At 48.6% G+C, this 18930-nt stretch overlaps 5 protein-coding genes across 5 annotated transcripts; 2 read left to right on the top strand and 3 right to left on the bottom strand.

Annotated features, from left to right (window-relative positions):
* Positions 1–179: 179 nt before the first annotated feature.
* On the bottom strand, positions 180–1784 carry ANOM_009699 (wax synthase family protein; the record flags this gene model as incomplete). Its single annotated transcript, XM_015554955.1, has 1 exon — positions 180–1784. One exon carries the CDS (start codon positions 1782–1784, stop codon positions 180–182), a length of 1605 nt encoding a protein of 534 aa, XP_015403434.1.
* A 1820-nt stretch (positions 1785–3604) lies between these two features.
* On the top strand, positions 3605–8720 carry ANOM_009698 (uncharacterized protein; the record flags this gene model as incomplete). The annotated part of the gene is made up of 4 exons (XM_015554954.1): positions 3605–5412; positions 5885–6275; positions 6335–7689; positions 7745–8720. 4 exons carry the CDS (start codon positions 3605–3607, stop codon positions 8718–8720), a joined length of 4530 nt encoding a protein of 1509 aa, XP_015403435.1.
* Positions 8721–9510: 790 nt separating this feature from the next.
* ANOM_009697 (putative SNF2 family helicase/ATPase) lies at positions 9511–14621 on the bottom strand (the record flags this gene model as incomplete). Its single annotated transcript, XM_015554953.1, has 3 exons — positions 9511–12637; positions 12784–14181; positions 14365–14621. The coding sequence occupies 3 exons, from the start codon at positions 14619–14621 to the stop codon at positions 9511–9513; spliced, it is 4782 nt and encodes a 1593-aa protein (XP_015403432.1).
* A 496-nt stretch (positions 14622–15117) lies between these two features.
* Positions 15118–16770, top strand: ANOM_009696 (glutathione synthase; the record flags this gene model as incomplete). Its single annotated transcript, XM_015554952.1, has 2 exons — positions 15118–15416; positions 15522–16770. The coding sequence occupies 2 exons, from the start codon at positions 15118–15120 to the stop codon at positions 16768–16770; spliced, it is 1548 nt and encodes a 515-aa protein (XP_015403433.1).
* A 356-nt stretch (positions 16771–17126) lies between these two features.
* On the bottom strand, positions 17127–18065 carry ANOM_009695 (uncharacterized protein; the record flags this gene model as incomplete). Its single annotated transcript, XM_015554951.1, has 1 exon — positions 17127–18065. The coding sequence occupies one exon, from the start codon at positions 18063–18065 to the stop codon at positions 17127–17129; it is 939 nt and encodes a 312-aa protein (XP_015403430.1).
* Positions 18066–18930: the final 865 nt, after the last annotated feature.

Raw genomic sequence — 18930 nt, 5'->3', positions numbered from 1 at the left:
TATATATATATATCTCTCTCTGTCTCTAGGAACTAGATTCTATATATCCTCTATCCTCTATCCTCTAAAACCTCTATGTGAGCTTCCAGCTCATTGGGATACAATACCCCATAGCATCACCTGCAAGAGACGCGCACACCCTAATATAAAAGTGAAGGATGGCCTAGACAGGAAACAACTCACATGACTCTTATTCCCCTCTCCCAATAACTTCCTCCGTCCCAATATTGAAACCACGAGGTATTCCAACACCACCAGCCCTCCCTTTCAACAAATCCCAATCCGCGCAGGGGACTCACCGGCAAAGGTTCGGTCAGCCACAAGCCACCCGCAGCGAAATCATCCATGATCAAACCGGCGGTCAACCACAGCCACCCAAAAACAAAACCTGCATTTGCAGACCGCCGAAGCCAACGGGGTAATCGAGTCTTCCTTGGCTTACCTGTGTATTTATGTAACAAGGCTGGGACTACGACGTAGGAGAGAAACTCTTGGATTGTAACGCCAACAAATTGGAGAACAAAAAACAGAAATGTCCCAGAAAGGGGATTGGTGTCGGACAACTGGGTATAACTCCCACAGGCGTGGATGAAACCGCTAAGCGCGAACGCGACAAACGTCATTAAGAGGCGCCTGAAACGCGAGTTTGTCGATAATTGTTTGGGAAGGAGCGATAGAATCCAGTGGGCAGTGGACGTGAATCCGAACCGGAAAATCTGGTGCCACCATATACCCCAAGCGCCTGCAAGACCGTGATCCAGCACGGGGACGAGGAACGGACCAAACATGTCCGAATAAAGCCAAGGGGCATCCAGCGGTGTTGCGGTTATGCTGCGGGCGGCGTTGGGAAATAACAGGGACAGCCCCAGGAAAATCAGTGGGTTAAATAATGTCACAAAGGTTACAGAGGTGTATAAGCCCAATGCCGTCATCAGGAAGCGGTATATATACTCCGCTCCATGTGGGAGGATTTGGTTTAATAGGAACGGAGGGGGAGGCGGCGGCGACGTGACCCCCAAGAAGTACGAGTCCTGCATCATGAGAACCTTGATGACATCCAAAAGGAGATAGTATTTGAGACAGTCGAAGGCTACGGTGCGGATGCGGGTCCCAGCTCCTGGATATGATGCAGTGACCTTACTTGCGCCTCGAGGATATTGTGATGGTGGTCCAGACTTGAGTTGCGATTCCACAAAGGGAGGCAAAGGGCCCATGCTTGATATACGCCAATTCCATTCGGGGCCCCGCATGTTGAGAAGAAGGCCCAACGACCAATTCAACCTCTTCGAAAGGGATCGAGGATACGGCTGCCATATAAGGGATTCAGTATACTGCTGTTCCTTTGGTTTTGCGCCTTTTAATCCACTGTCCATACGGGCATATCCGTTCTGGGTGGAGCGCTTCGACGTCACATCCACAGTCGTTCTGGCCTTTCGCTCAACGCGTAAAAATTCCTTCTCGACGTCGTGAAAAACCAGCAATGTCGCAGACCATATGAACCACCATGCGACCACCAAACCTACCATGTATCCATTTGCACCAAGAAGGGCCCGTCGGTGTCGGATAGCCTCGAGGGCCAGGATAAAGATGAGGACGAGGACGAAGGGTCGGACATAGCGAGTACTTTGCCGACGAGGAATGACAAGCGCCGATACTGGGAGGATTGTGAAAAGGGTCAAATGCCATAGAAAGACGGGTTTTAGCTCCCCGTGTTGGATCTGCGCGTCCAATTGATCGCGATTGTCGCGAACGATGTCGAGGTAGGAAAGGAGAGAACCGGCCATAGGGGTGATCCGTTGGAATTCTAGGCAAAAGCGTCCCAGAAAAAGGAATAATTAACCTCTGTTCAGACCCCAACAAACCAACGAATAAAATTCATATATAATAATACTGTATACTGTATATATACTTAAATAAATGAGTTAGGAGAATGTAGTATGGTTAGAATAAAGTCAGAACCCGCGAGCTTATCCTAAACGTTGCTGCAAGGGATATCGGTGTGGGATTTGCCTTTGATCTAATCACCTCGCCACAGTGAGACCAGTCATACCGCAAGATCTGCTCCAAAGATGTTCCATAGATAGCAATGAATGACGAACCAAGCAGCTGGCTTTTGAAAGCCAACAGCCCGATGTTTAGGTTCCACCGCCATTTTCAGTGACAACGCGACCGAAGGAGATGTTCCACTTTCTTTAGCATATATATTTCCAGGCAATGACAAGAATCGTACTAGTCATAGCCCCTCCGAATATCCGATTGAGCGGACAAGTTCGTTTCTCGTATCTCATTCAGGTAACAGACTGATGGAAGTATGAACCATTTTGATTAGACTGCATTAGTCCAGTGGATTTGGAGAAGCCGATGCGGTGTAACCCATAGTCGCCATCGTGCTGAGACCAATCAAGCCGGGGTAATCAAGGAGCCTCACGCGGACCGAGGATCTGGATTTATAGTACGGCAAGACCCTTTCTGATCCCGTGGAGATCAGTGCTTGTAGAAAGCTTGTCAACAGGATGGTATACTATATAGCCATGGCTTTCGTTGTGGATGAGTTCGATAAGTCCCGAGCATCGATCATACTTGGTCGTCAAGCAAGTATATCGGAAGCGGGCGAAACCATGATGGGGTTACATCACATAAATAAATCAGCACTAATGATGTTCGAGACCACGTGCCCATAATTGTGAATTTCTTTTTTTTTTTTTTTTTCTTCTTGCAGTTGAGAAGTACTTCTCCTCATTTCTAAAATTCCCACCGCTCTTGCGAAGTTGCCTGGTGAGCCTACGGATTAATCAGCTTCACCTCTTAGTTAGTTAATAACAAATTAACACAGTGGAGATGCCTCCCTCCCGGAGAGAAGATACATCGCAATACACCTTGATACATCGTTTTATGCTGTGAGACTGATGCATTTCTCGAGACTTGACCTCCGGAATTAGATTGTCGGCATTCTCCGCCCTAAAATCCTTCGTCTACCATGGTGCCGTGCTTTCTTAGCCAGTGTCGGTTCTGATTGGATTGATTTATAATTGATCATCAGATTCAATACCCGATTCATCACCAAACTTTATGCTATACTGAAAAGTCCTGCATAACGTTGTTAACGCCGACATCTTGAAGCTGTTCGCCGCGAATGACACGGCCGATTCTGTGCTGACTGATGGTGATGGTACCGTCACTAGTGCCGTTAAGCCCGATGGTGTCGTTGCCTGGTTTAATCCCCGCTGGGGTATCAGTATACTTAATACCTGACTTTATGCATGTTGGGCTTGATCATGGCTTTGCTCTCGATTTTTTTCAGTATCCCAATCTTTTCTGAACCAGGTCTCTGTCTCCTCAAACTGGATTGTCTCCTGTCCGATTCTCAACTGAGCCTTAAATTATGTGGCGCTTGATCGGTTGATCTATAATCTACTTAATTTTTTTGTCCTGCAAATCATTCTATTGTCTCGATTTACTTTTACCCGCTCTTCTTTGTTCTAGGGTTCCGGTTCAACGCAAAGGAAAGCAACAAGATTGAACAGAGAAGCAGGGGGAAGAAGAAACTAGTATCACACCCTTACACGTTACTAGCGCTTAGGCCATTGGCCTATATTCAACAAGCATGGCAGACAAAGGCGAGCCTGTCAAGCCTACTCGCATTCCACACTGGCGCCTTATCATCGACCAAGCGATACTTACTCAGGAAGTTATTGATCACCCTTACGCTGGCTCCGGTACTGAAGATGAGCCTTTTCTCGTCACATGGCTCCCCAATGATCCACGAAATCCTATGAATTTCCCAGATAGCCGAAAATGGTTCTACACAGTAACAGTCGCCCTCGCGACCTTAGCGGTGTCGCTAGTATCTTCTGCATACACCGGCGGCGTGGATCAAATTATGGAACAATTCCACTGCGGTTCAGAAGTAGCCACGCTGGGAGTATCCTTGTTCGTGGTAGGATTCGCCATCGGCCCGTTACTCTGGGCGCCCATGAGTGAGCTATATGGACGACAGTATCTCTTTATCGGCAGTTACTGTGGGTTGACAGTGTTCAACGCCGCTTGTGCAGGGTCAAAAAATATCTGGTCACTTATCATCTTCCGCTTCTTCGCAGGTTCTTTTGGATCGTCGCCGCTGACTAACGCCGGCGGAGTTATTGCAGATATGTTCCCAGCCAGCCAGCGGGGTATAGCAATGAGCGTGTTTGCAGCTGCCCCATTCCTAGGTCCAGTGCTTGGTCCAATTATTGGAGGGTTCTTAGGCATGAAGGCAGGTTGGAAGTGGGTGATGGGGTTCCTGGCCATCTTCTCGGGTGTTCTCTGGATTGCTGGGTCAGTCTGTGTTCCGGAGACTTACGCCCCTGTCCTTCTGCAGCGGCGGGCAGCAAAACTCTCTAAAGTTACCGGAAAGGTCTACCAAAGTAAGATCGAGGCAGACCAAGGAAAGAAAACACCCAAGGAAGCTTTTCAGATCGCCCTATCTCGACCGTGGATCCTACTATTCCGTGAGCCGATTGTGCTCCTGTTGTCGATCTATATGGCTATTATTTATGGTACCCTCTATATGATGTTTGCCGCCTTTCCCATTGTCTACCAAGGCCAGCGAGGATGGAACCAGGGCGTTTCTGGTCTGGCCTTCCTGGGAATTATGGTTGGCATGATTGTTGCGGTAGCCTACACACTCTGGGATAATAAACGTTATGTGAACACTCAGGCACGACACAATGGATTCGCACCCCCCGAGGCTCGCCTGCCCCCTTGCCTGATTGCCTCGGTTGTGATACCAATTGGTCTTTTCTGGTTTGCCTGGACGAATTACCCATCCATTCATTTCATGGCCAGTATCGCCGCTGGTGCACCATTCGGATTTGGTATGGTGCTGGTCTTCCTCAGCTTGATGAATTACTTGATTGATGCCTATACAATCTTTGCTGCGTCCGTGCTGGCTGCCAATTCTGTGCTTCGTTCAATCTTCGGTGCTGTTTTCCCGCTCTTCACCTCATACATGTACAATGATCTAGGTGTGCACTGGGCGTCCAGTATCCCCGCATTCCTAGCCCTCGCGTGCGTCCCGTTTCCATTTCTCTTTTATAAATACGGCCCAGCGATTCGGACACGATGCAAATATGCAGCGCAATCGGACGCCTTTATGAGGAAGTTGATGGAACAAACTACCAATGTTCCGGAAGAGACAGACGTTGAGAAGAAGTACGAGAACAGTGCCACGGAAGGGTCGAAAGAGGTGGATGATGCTCTGTCTGAGCCCACCCCAGCGAGCTCGCAACTGGATGATCTCCCGTCTGTCAAGTATGACCGAAGAAAGTCTATAGCATCACAGGCGTCGCGCCGGTCTGAGGGAGTCAATTCTCAGACGGTGTATGATGCTAATCCGTATGACATTGATCGGGTCAACACCCGCGAGTCATTCAAGTAGATCATCCGCCTGTTCTTATCTTTCACTCATCACAGCTGAGTGTATCATCATGTATTGTGATCCGTTGATGGATCCGGAACATCCCCTTTCTGGTTACAATACCCCTTAAAAATACCCTATAGATAGTGTTTAGTTGTTTTGTATATAATGTCTATAGAATCCACTTGATAGAACCTGTGTATTTGTGACTTAAACTTGCTGACGATTCATCATGAATCTGATAAAGTGCAACCAACATTGGATCACGTGGGGTCGCGTCATAGCGCGTTGGATGTTTGACGTCCACTAGCCCCAAAGAGGAATAGTCGGGATCGATACGTAGATCGACTGGTCGCAACCATGAACAATGAAATCGATCCTGCTTCTCCTAAGCAGCAATTGCAGCCCCTTGACCACTTATCAATCCCCCAGACCATGATGCGCCCGGAGAGGAAAGAGACAGGCTGATCAAATAGATCTGACCCAAAGTGATGATACAAATCAACATTCGACCCCCAAGATACCCCGCGTCAGTCATGGACAGCGTTTTGGCGAGGCTGCCCTCTTTGTGCCCTTGAGCCAGTCGTCACAGGCGGCCGCAGACGATGAAGAAGATGACGCGCAAGCTGCCGATGTAATTCCAGGAAGCCAGGCTGCCGATGATCCGGCGGCCGCTAACTCGATGCTTTACGGGAATTTAAATACCAAAATCGTGGGCGTTCGTTACTATCGCGGGCATGCCACTTATGGTGAACATGTGATTTTGAGACGGCAACCAGAGAACCAGTATGACTCGAATGCTATTCGCGTTGACAACGTTATGGGGGCTCAGATTGGGCATATCCCGAGGAATATGGCGGCTAAGTTGGCGAAATATATGGTACGTCCTCAGTGAAATGAGTGCTAGTAGTGTTTTGGGTTCTAAGCTTGCATTTGTAGGATACGAGGTCATTGATTATTGATGGCATGCTGACTGGGCATATCGGGGCTTACGATTGCCCGATTGCTCTGAGTTTGTTCGGCACTAGTGACCCTGCTAGGAGACAGGAGTTGAAAAGTAAGATGGAGCAGGACAGGCTGCCTTTAAGTCAATTCAAGCAGAAAGAGCGCGAGGAGCGGCAGCAGCAGAAGGAGCGCGAAAAGGCTCGGAAAGAGGCCGAAAAAAGAGCTCGTGCGCTAGCCAAAGGCAAAGGACAGCAGTGGGAGGCGGCGAATAACTCCATGTTTTCCAACCTCTACGCTGGTGATGGCAGTATTGAGGGGGGAGAGAGTTTAGAGGAACTCATTGGTCAGAGCAGCACTTTCAACCCTCGGGATATCGGTCAAGTGGCCGAGAACTTTGGTTTAAGTGAAGCAGACTTGGCAAAAATGCCTATGGCGGATCGTCCTGCTGCCCTTTCGACGGAACTCCTCCCTTATCAACGCCAAGGACTGGCTTGGATGCTCGAGAAAGAAAATCCCACACTCCCTGCTGCGGGGTCTGAGGATGTGGTACAACTCTGGAAGAGAAAAGACAATAGGTTCACCAACATCGCAACAAACTTCTCCACCTCCATTGCGCCACCTCTTGCAAGTGGCGGTATCCTGGCTGATGATATGGGGCTTGGAAAGACCATCCAAATCATTTCACTAATTCTGGCAAACTCGGCACCGAGGACCCCAGACTCCTCCAAAACTACTCTGATAGTAGCTCCTGTAGGCGTTATGAGCAACTGGAAAAACCAAATACAAGATCACACACACAGCGAGAGCGCACCACGGGTACTCGTCTATCATGGGACAGGAAAGAAAGAAGCCGCCAATCTTGACCAATACGACGTGGTAGTAACAAGCTATGGTGCCCTTGCAATGGAATACAACCCGACTGCAAAAGTGCCTCCGAAAAAAGGAATTTTTTCCGTCCACTGGCGCCGGATAGTCCTTGATGAGGGACATACGATCCGTAATCCCCGGTCTAAAGGCGCGTTAGCAGCATGTAATCTACGTGCAGACTCTCGCTGGACCTTAACCGGCACGCCAATTGTCAACTCCCTCAAGGATCTTTATTCTCAGATTCGCTTCCTAAGGCTTTCCGGTGGTCTTGAGGATATGACAGTTTTCACTAGCGTGTTGATCCGACCTCTTATGTCTGAGGATCCGAATGCTCGTTTGCTTCTCCAGGCACTTATGAGTACCATTTGTTTACGTCGTAGAAAAGATATGGAGTTTGTGAACTTGCGTCTGCCGCCCCTTACCTCCCGCGTTCTCCGCATTAAGTTCCACACTCACGAACAGGAGAAATATGATATGTTCCAGTATGTATTAACGCGCCCTGGAAGCGTCCGTGGTATTTGCTCACAGTCACACTAGGTCCGAAGCGAGAGGCATGCTTCTAGATTTCAAGTCTAAAGACAAGTCCAGTACCACCTACTCACACCTCCTCGAAGTGATCCTCCGCCTCCGACAAGTCTGTAATCACTGGGCGCTCTGCAAAGACCGTGTCGAAAAGCTTGCACAGCTATTGGAGGAAAATAAGGTTGTCCCGCTAACGCCGGAGAACATCAAAGCCCTACAAGACATGTTACGCATCCAAATTGAGAGTCAAGAGACATGCCCCATCTGCCTAGACACTCTAGACCAACCAGTCATCACAGCTTGCGCCCACGCTTTCTGCAAAGGCTGCATCGAACAAGTAATCGAACGACAGCACAAATGTCCTATGTGTCGTGCTGAGATCAACGACACATCCACACTCGTCGCCCCTGCCGTCGAAATGGGCGAAAGCACCGAAACTGTTGTCGCAGACCCCGACAACCCGAGCAGTAAGATCGAGGCTCTAATCAAAATCCTCACAGCCCAAGGCCAAGCGTCCAACACAAAAACGGTCGTCTTCAGTCAATGGACTTCATTCCTGAACCTCATCGAACCTCACCTCAACCGCTATGGCATCGGCTTCGCCCGCATCGACGGCAAAATGAGCTCGTTAGCCCGTGACAACTCAACCTACCGATTCTCACACGATCCCAACTGCAAAGTTCTTCTCGCAAGCTTGAGCGTCTGCAGTGTCGGCCTCAACCTAGTGGCAGCAAATCAGGCCATCCTCGCCGATAGCTGGTGGGCCCCGGCAATAGAAGACCAAGCCGTCGACCGAGTCTACCGCCTTGGCCAAACACGCGAAACAACAGTCTGGCGCCTGGTGATGGAAGATAGTATTGAAGATCGCGTCCTGGCCATCCAGGAAACCAAGCGCAAGTTGATGTTAGCCGCTTTCCGCGAAACCGCCAAGAAAAAGAAGGTCGATGATAGAGCCACTCGGGTTGCGGACCTTGAGAAGCTGCTTACTTGATCGTGCACACAGGTCTGTGTTACAATCTTTACCGTGTCCCTGGGGATGTTTCTATTCTATTTACACTGTCTTTCGTCGGGACTGTACTACTTTCGGTGAACTACTTTCGGGCCTTTTATGTGCGGATATGGAAACGGTGTGAAGATTCTGGAATCTCATGTCAGAATTCCGCTACTTTTCTCTTGTACTTCTTTTATTATTTCTTTGTTTCTTTCGAACTTTGTCGCAATTAATTAAATAGACAAGACTTGATCTGCTGGCTAGGTTAAATTTGGAATTACAAGCGATTTGATGAGTGTTACAGCACCTTAGCAGCTACATCATTTACGCAAAGAGAACAAGATGTATACACACTCTCTAAGATATCTCATTAATTGAATTTGTTCATGTCTCATTGAATCATTCCTGCGCAGCACATGCATGGATTGACGCAAACCCGTCCCTTGGCTCCTAAAAAAACTCCGTATTGAAATGAGAAAGACATATGCTGTGGCTTAATTCTTGGGGGACAAGACAAGAAAACGTATGAAATTTACATGAGAAGTTGGAGGATAAGAGGGGAGAAAATATTAGTGAAAGTACAAGAAGTAGCCGCAAAAAGGGCAGGGGTATTGACAAATTGTAGAATGCAATATTCACGGGATAATGTGGATTAACCAATAGAAACAAGGCTTTGCAAATGCCAACGCTTGTATGATGCTAAATAGGCCCTGGATAAAACAGGATGGAAAGTAAAGACCAAAATTCCGAAGATGGTAAGAATGGCCAAGTTTCAGGTGTTTCAAGTTTCTCATTGGTAGAGGTAGGGGTCATCAGAAGAATTGTCTGATGGTGTTGTCGATTGCAGGGGTTCGGTATGGGCCATATATGCGGGTATATCATATTGCTGGACGTTTGTATCCCAACTGGCATCATCCATTTGAGGAGGTATCTGAGTACCGGCTTGCCCTAGGCTTCTGGTAGGTGAAAGCCTGAAAGGGGAGTAAAGTGCGGTGTTTTCGTTGGGTGGCTCGCTGTGAGCATAGTGCGAAGCATAGATTCCTGAAGTTGAACTAATCGCGGCTGCGGATGTTGAGGGCATGGGTGTTCTAGAAGGCTCTTGATAAACGCTTATGTCTGGTGCTAGAGCGGGAGGCCCGGTGTTGTGAGCGCTTGACGGAACTATTGGCTGCATAACAGGTGGTTGAGGAGGCATGAGAGCTGGTGGCATGGAAGCTGGTTGCATGGGAGTTGTTTGCACGTATAACGATGGGGCCCAATGCGGAGCTTGATCCACGGACAAAGCTTGCCTTTGCCTGTCCAGTACTAGCCTATTGTATGCCTCTGGGTCGGTGCGCCTAAGGCGCTCGTCGCTCAATTGCTGTTGGACACCTTGTCTCTCTTCCTCGGTCAACTTGTCATTATCTTCCTTCTGGAAAGTTTCAGTGAGGGCAATATTGCAGATTGACTTCTCCTCGCCATTATCACCCATGATGATCTTGTCCAAGACTTGTGGATCCCTTCCCAGATATTCGGCGATGTCTTTTTGCGGGACCGGCTTTGCTGGGAAAAGATATTCGCCAAGTGACTTTTGTGCCCAACGAACCGGATTCTTCTTATCGACAACACGGAAGGCAAGTTGGGTCTTGAAGACAGCCTTGTTATACATAACCTCCTCAAAGGTACCACCAGCAATGAAACGGTAAACATATACTGGTTTCTGCTGGCCCAGGCGATAGGCGCGTCCAACAGCCTGTTCTTCCCATACCGGACTAAATTTAAAGTCGAAAATAATGACCCGGTTCGCTCCAGGAATATTCAAGCCAAGCCCTCCTGCGCGTGTTGAGATGAGGTATACTTGCTGATCAGAGCCACGATTGAATCTTTTCGTCGCATCTTGTCGAGTTACGACGGGGGTCCGTCCATCTAGCCGGGAGTATCTTCGGTTTGACGATTGAAGGGTGTGCTCAATATAATTGAGCGTTGGGATGCTGTGGGAGAAAACCAAGATCTTGTCACCGGCCTTAATAGACTCGTCGATTATCGCATTCATTATCTGCGCCCGATGAGACATTTCTAATGCTTTTAAGTCAGGGACGCTGGCAAATATTTGTTCTTGTTCAGAAACCAGCTTTTCTGAATCTGGAAGGCCTGCTTGCGCGATAGGTTCATCGCCGGGAATCATCTCCTCGCCTAGCCTCTTGTTTATTTTCTGTGCATCGCTTGCTCGGCTTAGTAGTTTGTCTCTGAAACATGATGGATGATTGCAACATAGACTCAGAATCGCAAGCCAGGACCATAGTTGTGCACTGCCGAAAGTGCCTTTTCCTTGCAATATAGTCTCCACATATGAATTATATGCTTGTCTCTGTAAATTCGTCAAGGGAACCGTTATGACGAACTCGACTTTGGTTGGTAAACTACCAGCAAGTACAGAAATATCGGCACGATTGATCTTTGGGGCAAGGATTTCTTTGAGGACTTGAAGCTTCACCAAAGACTTTCTCCTCTCGGTGTACGTACTGTCTACGTAAAGTCCCTCCGTAATAGGCTCCACGAACTTTGCCTTAAACTCCACGAATTCGCCGAGGTAGCCCTCTGCAATCCAGTTGATCATGGCATAGTAATCGATAAGATTGTTTGCAAGAGGGGATCCAGTCAGGGCAATACGACTTTTAGAGCGAAACTGCATGGCTGCTTGCGAGATGCCAGTGGCTGGGTTTTTCATCTTGTGGGCCTCGTCGGCAACAATAATGTTCGGTCCATCCAGAAGGCATTCTCTGACCTTTTGATATTGACCCTCGTTTAACGGCTTTCCCCTCTTGTTGGTTTCCCTGTTCAGTATCCACGTCCGGAACAGGTCATAGCTCATTATAAGGACCCCGCCTTCTTCATCCCAGTCACACAACTCCTGTAGCCTCTCTGGCATTGTCTCGGAAGTTGTTATCTTCCTCAGAGGTCCGATACCCGATTGGACAGGAGCCCACATGAGAAATTCGTCAAACCAATTTTCAATTAAGGACGACGGGCAGAGAATCAGCGATTGAGATCTATGAAAAGCTGCAGGAACCTGCTGGCGTATCTTGGGATCATCGGAAGATGCTGCTGCAGATATTGTTGCAAGGAGGGATATAACCTGCATCGTTTTCCCTAAGCCCATTGTGTGAGCGAGCAGACAACCTTGCTTGTTCTCGTCTTCTATCAACTCTCGCCACATGAATTGAACACCATTCAATTGGTGGGGCTTAACACGCAAGCCAATTTGAGGGTCTAGATAAATAGCAGGATTTCCAAAGCTGACTGCTTGACGCGTAGGATCGGTGTTGGTGCTACCTATCTTCCTTTCGAGGATCTTTCTCTGCTTCTCTTGCAGTGCGACACGAAGCTGTGCACTCTGCTGACTCTTTTTCGCATTTTGACTTTCCTTGACCTCTCTCTTGCGCTTTTTGTGGGGAGTGTCTGTGGGATTTGGGGTCTCTTCCTTTCCATTGAGCCGGTGCATCTTAGAGCCTTTCTTCTTGCGATAATCAGTGAGGCGCGCGCAGAGTTCGTTGAAGTACGTGATAAAGCCGCTGATTTTAGATTGAGCGTTGAGTACGAGACTCTTCTGAATTCCTTCCGACACAAGATGGACACAGTTTACCCACGAGATATAAAAGGAAGTAACACGCATGACCACACGGCTCTCAGCCGCCTCAAGTTCTGGAATCATTTGTTGGTTCTTCAGCAAGAGCTTTAGACCAGTTCCTGTGAGTTGCTGCAAATCTGAACTAGAATATCGAGGAACTGCTTGCGCTAACTTATTTCGCTCTTCAATAGAAAGGGTTGCAATCAGTTTTGCTAATAGTCTCTGGCGGTCTTGTCGCTCTTCAATTAAACCCCAGGGCACCGACACAAACTTGTCCATGTCGTGTATATCAGGGAGACTTGGCCGCTTCCTGGGTTTGAACTGGTTTGGGTGCGTTGTTTTGTAAACTGGAATTTCGACCATCACCCTGGGACCAATGTATGGTTCCGGGGAAATTGAGCAACTCCGTCCAGATTCGATAGGATCCCCCACAGGCTGTGTTATTGGTCGTGGTACAGGGTTGAGGGGGGAGTCTCAACCCTGTAATCCTCTTCATTATCAACAGCCGGAGAGTCTTCTGTAAGGTCAATGTATTCTATAGGGAATTTATTCTTATGCAAAGGAGGTGGAGACGGAGAGCTAGACTCCCGAAAAGGGAGTTTTCTCCTCCTTGTCTGTCGTCTAATCCCAGAAGGGCTGATAATGTCATCATCATCACTTTCAGATGTTGGTGGGGTTCGAGTGTTGCTATTATTTTCAACGTGTATGGGCTGGTCCCCAATATCAGAATTGTCAATGAAATCATCCATAGAATCATCAGACAAATCGTCTGACTCTGAATGAAGTGATTCTTCATCCCCAGAGTTATGTTTCGGTCTTTGTGCGGGCGTAGGTATGAGAGGAGCTGAGATTCTTGGTGGACACGTTTCTTGCTCAAGGGTCGAAACACGCCACCTATGTTGTTGAATATCCATCACAGTCTGCTCCATGCTTTGACACTGAGTTTGTAGCTCGGCCTTCGTTGCATACTCACTTTCACGGACTGCGTCCTGCAGTTTCCTAAGACGCTCGTTTAGAGATGTTATCTTCCGATCGAGCCCTTTAATTTCTTGGTTGGTACACTTTCCCTTCTTAGCCCTCAGCCAGAGCTTGCGTGCCTTTTGCTGTTCCTTTGGCAAGCAGGTATCATGCCACTTGCTCTCATATTGGGAGATACAATCTTTGATAACAGATTCCATCTCCCTGGGCGTGAGTTTAGAGGGTTTCCCAGACCATCCTCCTTGGTGTTCGTCTTCAATTTCTTGCCAAGTCTCTTCGTCAAACTCACCCTCGGATCCTGAGTCTCCATACAATGGAAATGCATCCTGACTTTCACCTTGTACTGGGTATCGCTGGAGAAGATAAGAGAACGGGTCAGAAGGATCTAGTGTCTCTGTCGGCACATCCCCAGAGACTTGATCTTGGGTAGAGTCCAGGGGTATGAGCTTTTGTTTCTGGAAGGAATGAAGACACCTGTTCACAAACAAACGCTGTGCAGTTGGAAAGTTTGATCCAACCATTGTGAAGGACTCGTCATTTTGGTCTGGATCAGTAGAGGAGAACAATTGAGATGGTGTAATTTGTTCCGGCCCCATATACCACTCCTTGGCTTGCACCGGATCTGAAGGATACTCGTTATCAACTCGACTTTTAGTCAGAGTAGTGAGGTCTAGCCGTCGCCGTTTCCTTCCGTGTGTATCGACGAAAACTTGCTCATGTGAGCGAATACGCTCAACGGGGTCCAAATCTTCTACACGAGTCTGCAAGTTTGTGATGTGAGAAGTGTCTTGAGGAGTACTTGAAGGGTTCGTAGATTCTCGTGAATTGGGCACAACTGCCAAATTTACAGCGTTTGTACTCACCGCCGTAGATACACTGGGTAGTAAGTTAGTACGTTGTGGAGTTGCGTTTAATATAGGGCCACAGTAAAGCGGTGGTGTAACTTTCTGAGAAGCTTTCGGTGTAATAAACGCTGAATAACTTGGAGTGTGACATTCTCTAGGAGAATCAAGTCGACTTTTAGAGGTCTGATATTTTAGAGAGTGTCCTTGAAGGTACCGTATTGCCGTGAGCATGGAACTCCGGTGTCCAAGGGCCCTCAATCCTAGATCATCTCGCAGTGCGCTCTTATCAACATCATTTAAAAGCACTTCTCCAGTGATCAGATTGTCACGGAGAGCAGCCTCAAAGGAGGTAGGGTCAGGCCGAGGGGCCCCTGACACGGACTGTGACCATGGGGTGTGTGGATTGTGGCAAAGAAACTGGACCACATCGTCGACAGACCAGTCGACAGGATCTGTTCCCTCATCAGGCATTTGGTCTGTTCAATTCGAATTCTTAGCTATCAAGGTAGTTAAATATTCCCAATCATGCAAGTGATCTCACCAGATCTCGGGCTTTCGGCCCGCCGGAATTGATGATGCCCTCGAATCACATCCAGAGGCCTGCGTTGTCTGTGTATTAGTAGTGACTACAGTTTAAAGTGACAGTTTTATGCAACTGGACACGTGCAACGCGTCGAGTACACGGTGAGTAGGAGATAAATGAAAAGTAAAGTGATCTACAAGTAAAGTTGGCGTTTCTGCCGGTTTTAAGGGCGGTGTATCAAGCGGTGTCTCGGAGGGTTCGACGATAAAGTGGATTGATAAGCAGAGTTGAGGCCACTGCCCCTCACTTTTTGGTTGTTGATGAGGTCGGTTTTCCTCTCTCCGCGCAACTTTCTAAGGCGTCTCCTGCTTAAAACAGTTCTCCCCTTGGTGCGCGTCTCCTAATTGTTCCTTTTGAAAATATAGTCTGTCAGCTGCATCCATCATGGGCGACATTTATACCAATTATCCTCCTCCGTTGAACCCCGCACAGAAGGAATACTTGGTGACCACCATCAAGGATTGGGCCACGCAGAATGGATTGCTGGTTCGCCCGGCCCCTTCATTTGTTTCAAAGGAAATCGATCCTTCTGGGGTACTAGCGACGAATGCTCCTGTTACTCTCTTCCCTAGTCCCTTCCCGAAATCATGCTTCAATGAGGCGACGGCTTTGCAAACTGTATATAATCGGCTCTACGCTGCGATAACATGTAACGAAGAATGGATTGGCAAGATCATGGAAGAGTAAGATATATCCTGATTCATCTCCGATTGAGTGGTGGGCGCGACTCAATTGGCGCGCCATTCGCGAACTAGACATGAACCGAACTGAGCGATGTTTGCTTGTAGTCTCATTGATGTGGATGATTTCATTTCGCACCTGTGGAAAGTCCATCTCGCCGTCAAAAAGGAAGGATACGTCCAGACACTATCACTTGGACTGTATCGGTCGGATTATATGGTCCATGCGCCGTCCAGCTCTACGGCACCCTCCTTAAAGCAGGTTGAATTCAATACTATTTCATCATCATTCGGAGGCTTGTCCTCGCTTGTGACATCTCTGCATACTGAACTTCTCGACTCTCCTCCTGGCCATCCAATTGCGTATCCGCCTCACCCGTTGTTCGAGTCGAATGCACCTCCTGAGAACACAGCAGTGGAGACTCTTTCCGCTGGGTTAGCTGCAGCGCATAATGCCTACGGCCCGTCAAAGTCCACACCAGCCCTTCCCATGTGTATTATATTCCTGGTTCAGGAGAACGAGAGGAACACATTTGATCAATTGGCGCTCTTCCGGCAGCTGACCAAGGCTCACAAGATACCCGTTTTCCGTCTGCTCAGCTCCGAGATTCTAGATCACACGTCGATCCCTAGCTCCAACCCATCACGACCCCTTATTTATTCGCCTCCCCATTCCCCGGAAACGCAATTTGAAGTCACAGCAGCTTATCTCCGATGCTTCTATGCGCCGACTGACTTCAAATCGGAGCGTGACTGGGAAGCACGGACTCACGTCGAGCGTTCGGCAGCGATCAAATGCCCCACAGTTTTAAACCAGCTGGCCGGTTGTAAGATTGTACAACAGGTATTAGCCGAAACTACGGGCCCCGACCACCTTGCAAGCTTCTTACCTGATACCGACTCAGCCGTTGTTGCAAGGCTCCGGAACACCTTTGCGCCCCAATACGACTTGTCCTCTGGTGGCCGTGGCAGGGACCTCGCCTTGAATGTTGAAACAGCCATGAACCACGTTCTTAAGCCCCAGCGCGAGGGTGGTGGTAACAACATCTACAAGGACGCCATTCCAGACTTCTTACGCTCCATTCCCGAAAGCGAATGGAAGCGCTGGATTCTTATGGAGTTGATCAGGCCACCCACCGAGGCAAAGAACATTGCCTTGAGAACCGATGGAGAGGTTCTAAGTGGGGAAGTTATCGGAGAGTTGGGTGTCTATGGAACTATTCTGTGGGACCAGGCCGATGGAAAGATCTCCCACAATGAGCAAGGCGGATGGCTGATGAGAACGAAGTCCAAGGATGTCAACGAGGGAGGAGTTGCAACAGGCTTCTCCAGCTTAGACAGCATTCTCCTCTATTAGAACCAGTATAGTAGAAATCATATGGAATATAGAGCAATCCAAGTGAAGTTATAATTTCCTCCCCTTACATTGAATGAGCACGTAGAGTCACTATAAAACATTGCCAATCACTACTCATGAACAAACTATTCACACAGTCAAATAGCCTTTCTTTGTCCTGCAGTGACCCCTCGCTCTCGGCGCATGAAAGAAAGCAGGATATACTGCATATTTTATGCACACACGAGAAATATATAAACACCCTCAATCCCTCCCTCCCTCCCTCAGATGGCACCTCCAAAGTTGACCACGTGAGTCATTCACCACACAACCAAGGACCTGGCCACACATCCCATCCCCCATCTATCGACCGCACCTCACCTCGAGACATTATACCTGAAAGTGTCCGGCCACTCACTATCAGGCAACTGCCTCCAAGAAGTCAAACCCAACTGTTTCGCGCGCTCCGACAACCTAAAGAACACGCTCTGCGCAACCCTAATGCGGTCACTGGGGATCTCGGCCCTGCCCTCATTGAGGAAGTAATCCAAGGGATAAGTGGAAGGCGTATGGGCAGCCAGGGCACGATCAGCAAGATGCACCGGGACACCATCAGCATACACAACATCCATGGTGGTGTTGTAGCGGATCTGATCGACGGACCAGCGCTCGACGCGCTCGACATCGATTTTGTTCAGGCGGCCTGGGGTGCCACGACGGTATGTCCAGCAGGATAGGCGGAGGGGGCGACGGGCGTCGCGCTCTCGACGCATGTTGAGGGCGTTTTCGGCGGGGCGGAGACGCGGAGGAGCGGTCATGCGCACCCGGATGTCGCGGTACGTGAGGCGTGGATCGGTGCGCATCCAGTACTCCAGGAGCCAGCCGGGCGGGTTGCTGGTGATGTACCGCGGGAGGAAGGGGAAGTCCCAGATCTCTCTGTCTTCGTGGTCGCGGGCTACCGCGCCGTTTTCTGAGAGAGAGGTGAGGTCGGGGAGGTCTTGTCCGATGGGGGCGTCCATGCGGAAGAGGATCGGGGGCAGGTGGACCTCTGAGTAGGGTGTATGGTGTGGGTGTGGGCAGGTGTGGTAGCGGTCTGTTGGTGGTGAGGTGTCTGTGGGCTTTGTTAGGAGGGTTATCGTCGTGCTGGTGATTGAATGGTTTCTTACGTTGGCACTGCATCCTTGAAGCACGATGGTGATACTCTTGACAAGTCGGGAAGGGGGCTTGATAGGGTGGGTTGGATAGTGAGGAGGAGCGGTTGAAGGGGTATGAGGGACTGCTTTTATAGCCGTCTTGTGGGAATGATGGAGATACATGTCTACGTGAATAACAATGCTTTGACTGGATACTCTAGGCAATGGTATTGGGTCTTGGTGATTGAATCCATGATGCTTCAGTGAAGGGTCTAGCTTAAGCAATGGGATTGGAGCAATGCAGTAGGATTAACTGTTCATTAAACGCCAGACGTAGTGGTGAAACATACGCTAAGCTTGAATAATCATAGCTCTAAAGAGACAAAGACAAGGTGGCAATCTGTGATGCCGAACAGGAGCAAGTACGTCCTTTAATTGGGTCAATGTCCATCCAGAATATCCACTGTGTCTTGTTATATAATGACTTCGCCTCCTTCACTTCACTGAGATGTGCTTTACCATTTAGAGATCTAGCGTGAGAGCCAATCTCTTTTGTCTCTTTTCTGCAAACGGTTAGCAAGAAGCAAACTAGAAAAGAAAACTCGAAGGAATAAAGAAGAAGAGGAATCCAGACAAAGAGACACCTGAAATACCATCTACGATATACAGTACTTTGTTCATCACTACTTTGAAATGTGCCACCCTCGAGCCTTTTATTTGCTACATATTCCCTTGACTTTCCATCAGACCTTGCTCTAAGGTCTTAGCCATGATTATTGTTCTGTCAAGCTCTGAATTCAACATGACTACGGCAGTATGTACGGGTCAGCCCAACAAACCTACATTGGACATATGCCCTAGCATTCCCACATTGGCTGACATTACTAAGGAGTTAAAGGCCATTTGCCCCAACGAGCAGAAGCAACTCGTTCACAATACTTATATTGCTCTGCTGTACAGAGTTTACATACATAACACCAAGCAAGGTATTTGACATGTGCGCTATGTGACGGAAATAAATGCACCTTGGCATGCAACTTTAAATGAA

This window comes from Aspergillus nomiae (genome assembly GCF_001204775.2).
Source record: "Aspergillus nomiae NRRL 13137 chromosome Unknown contig00339, whole genome shotgun sequence".
Classification (NCBI taxonomy): domain Eukaryota; kingdom Fungi; phylum Ascomycota; class Eurotiomycetes; order Eurotiales; family Aspergillaceae; genus Aspergillus; species Aspergillus nomiae.
The sequence above is the reverse complement of the archived record's forward strand: the minus strand, read 5'-3'. Positions and strand labels throughout refer to the sequence as shown.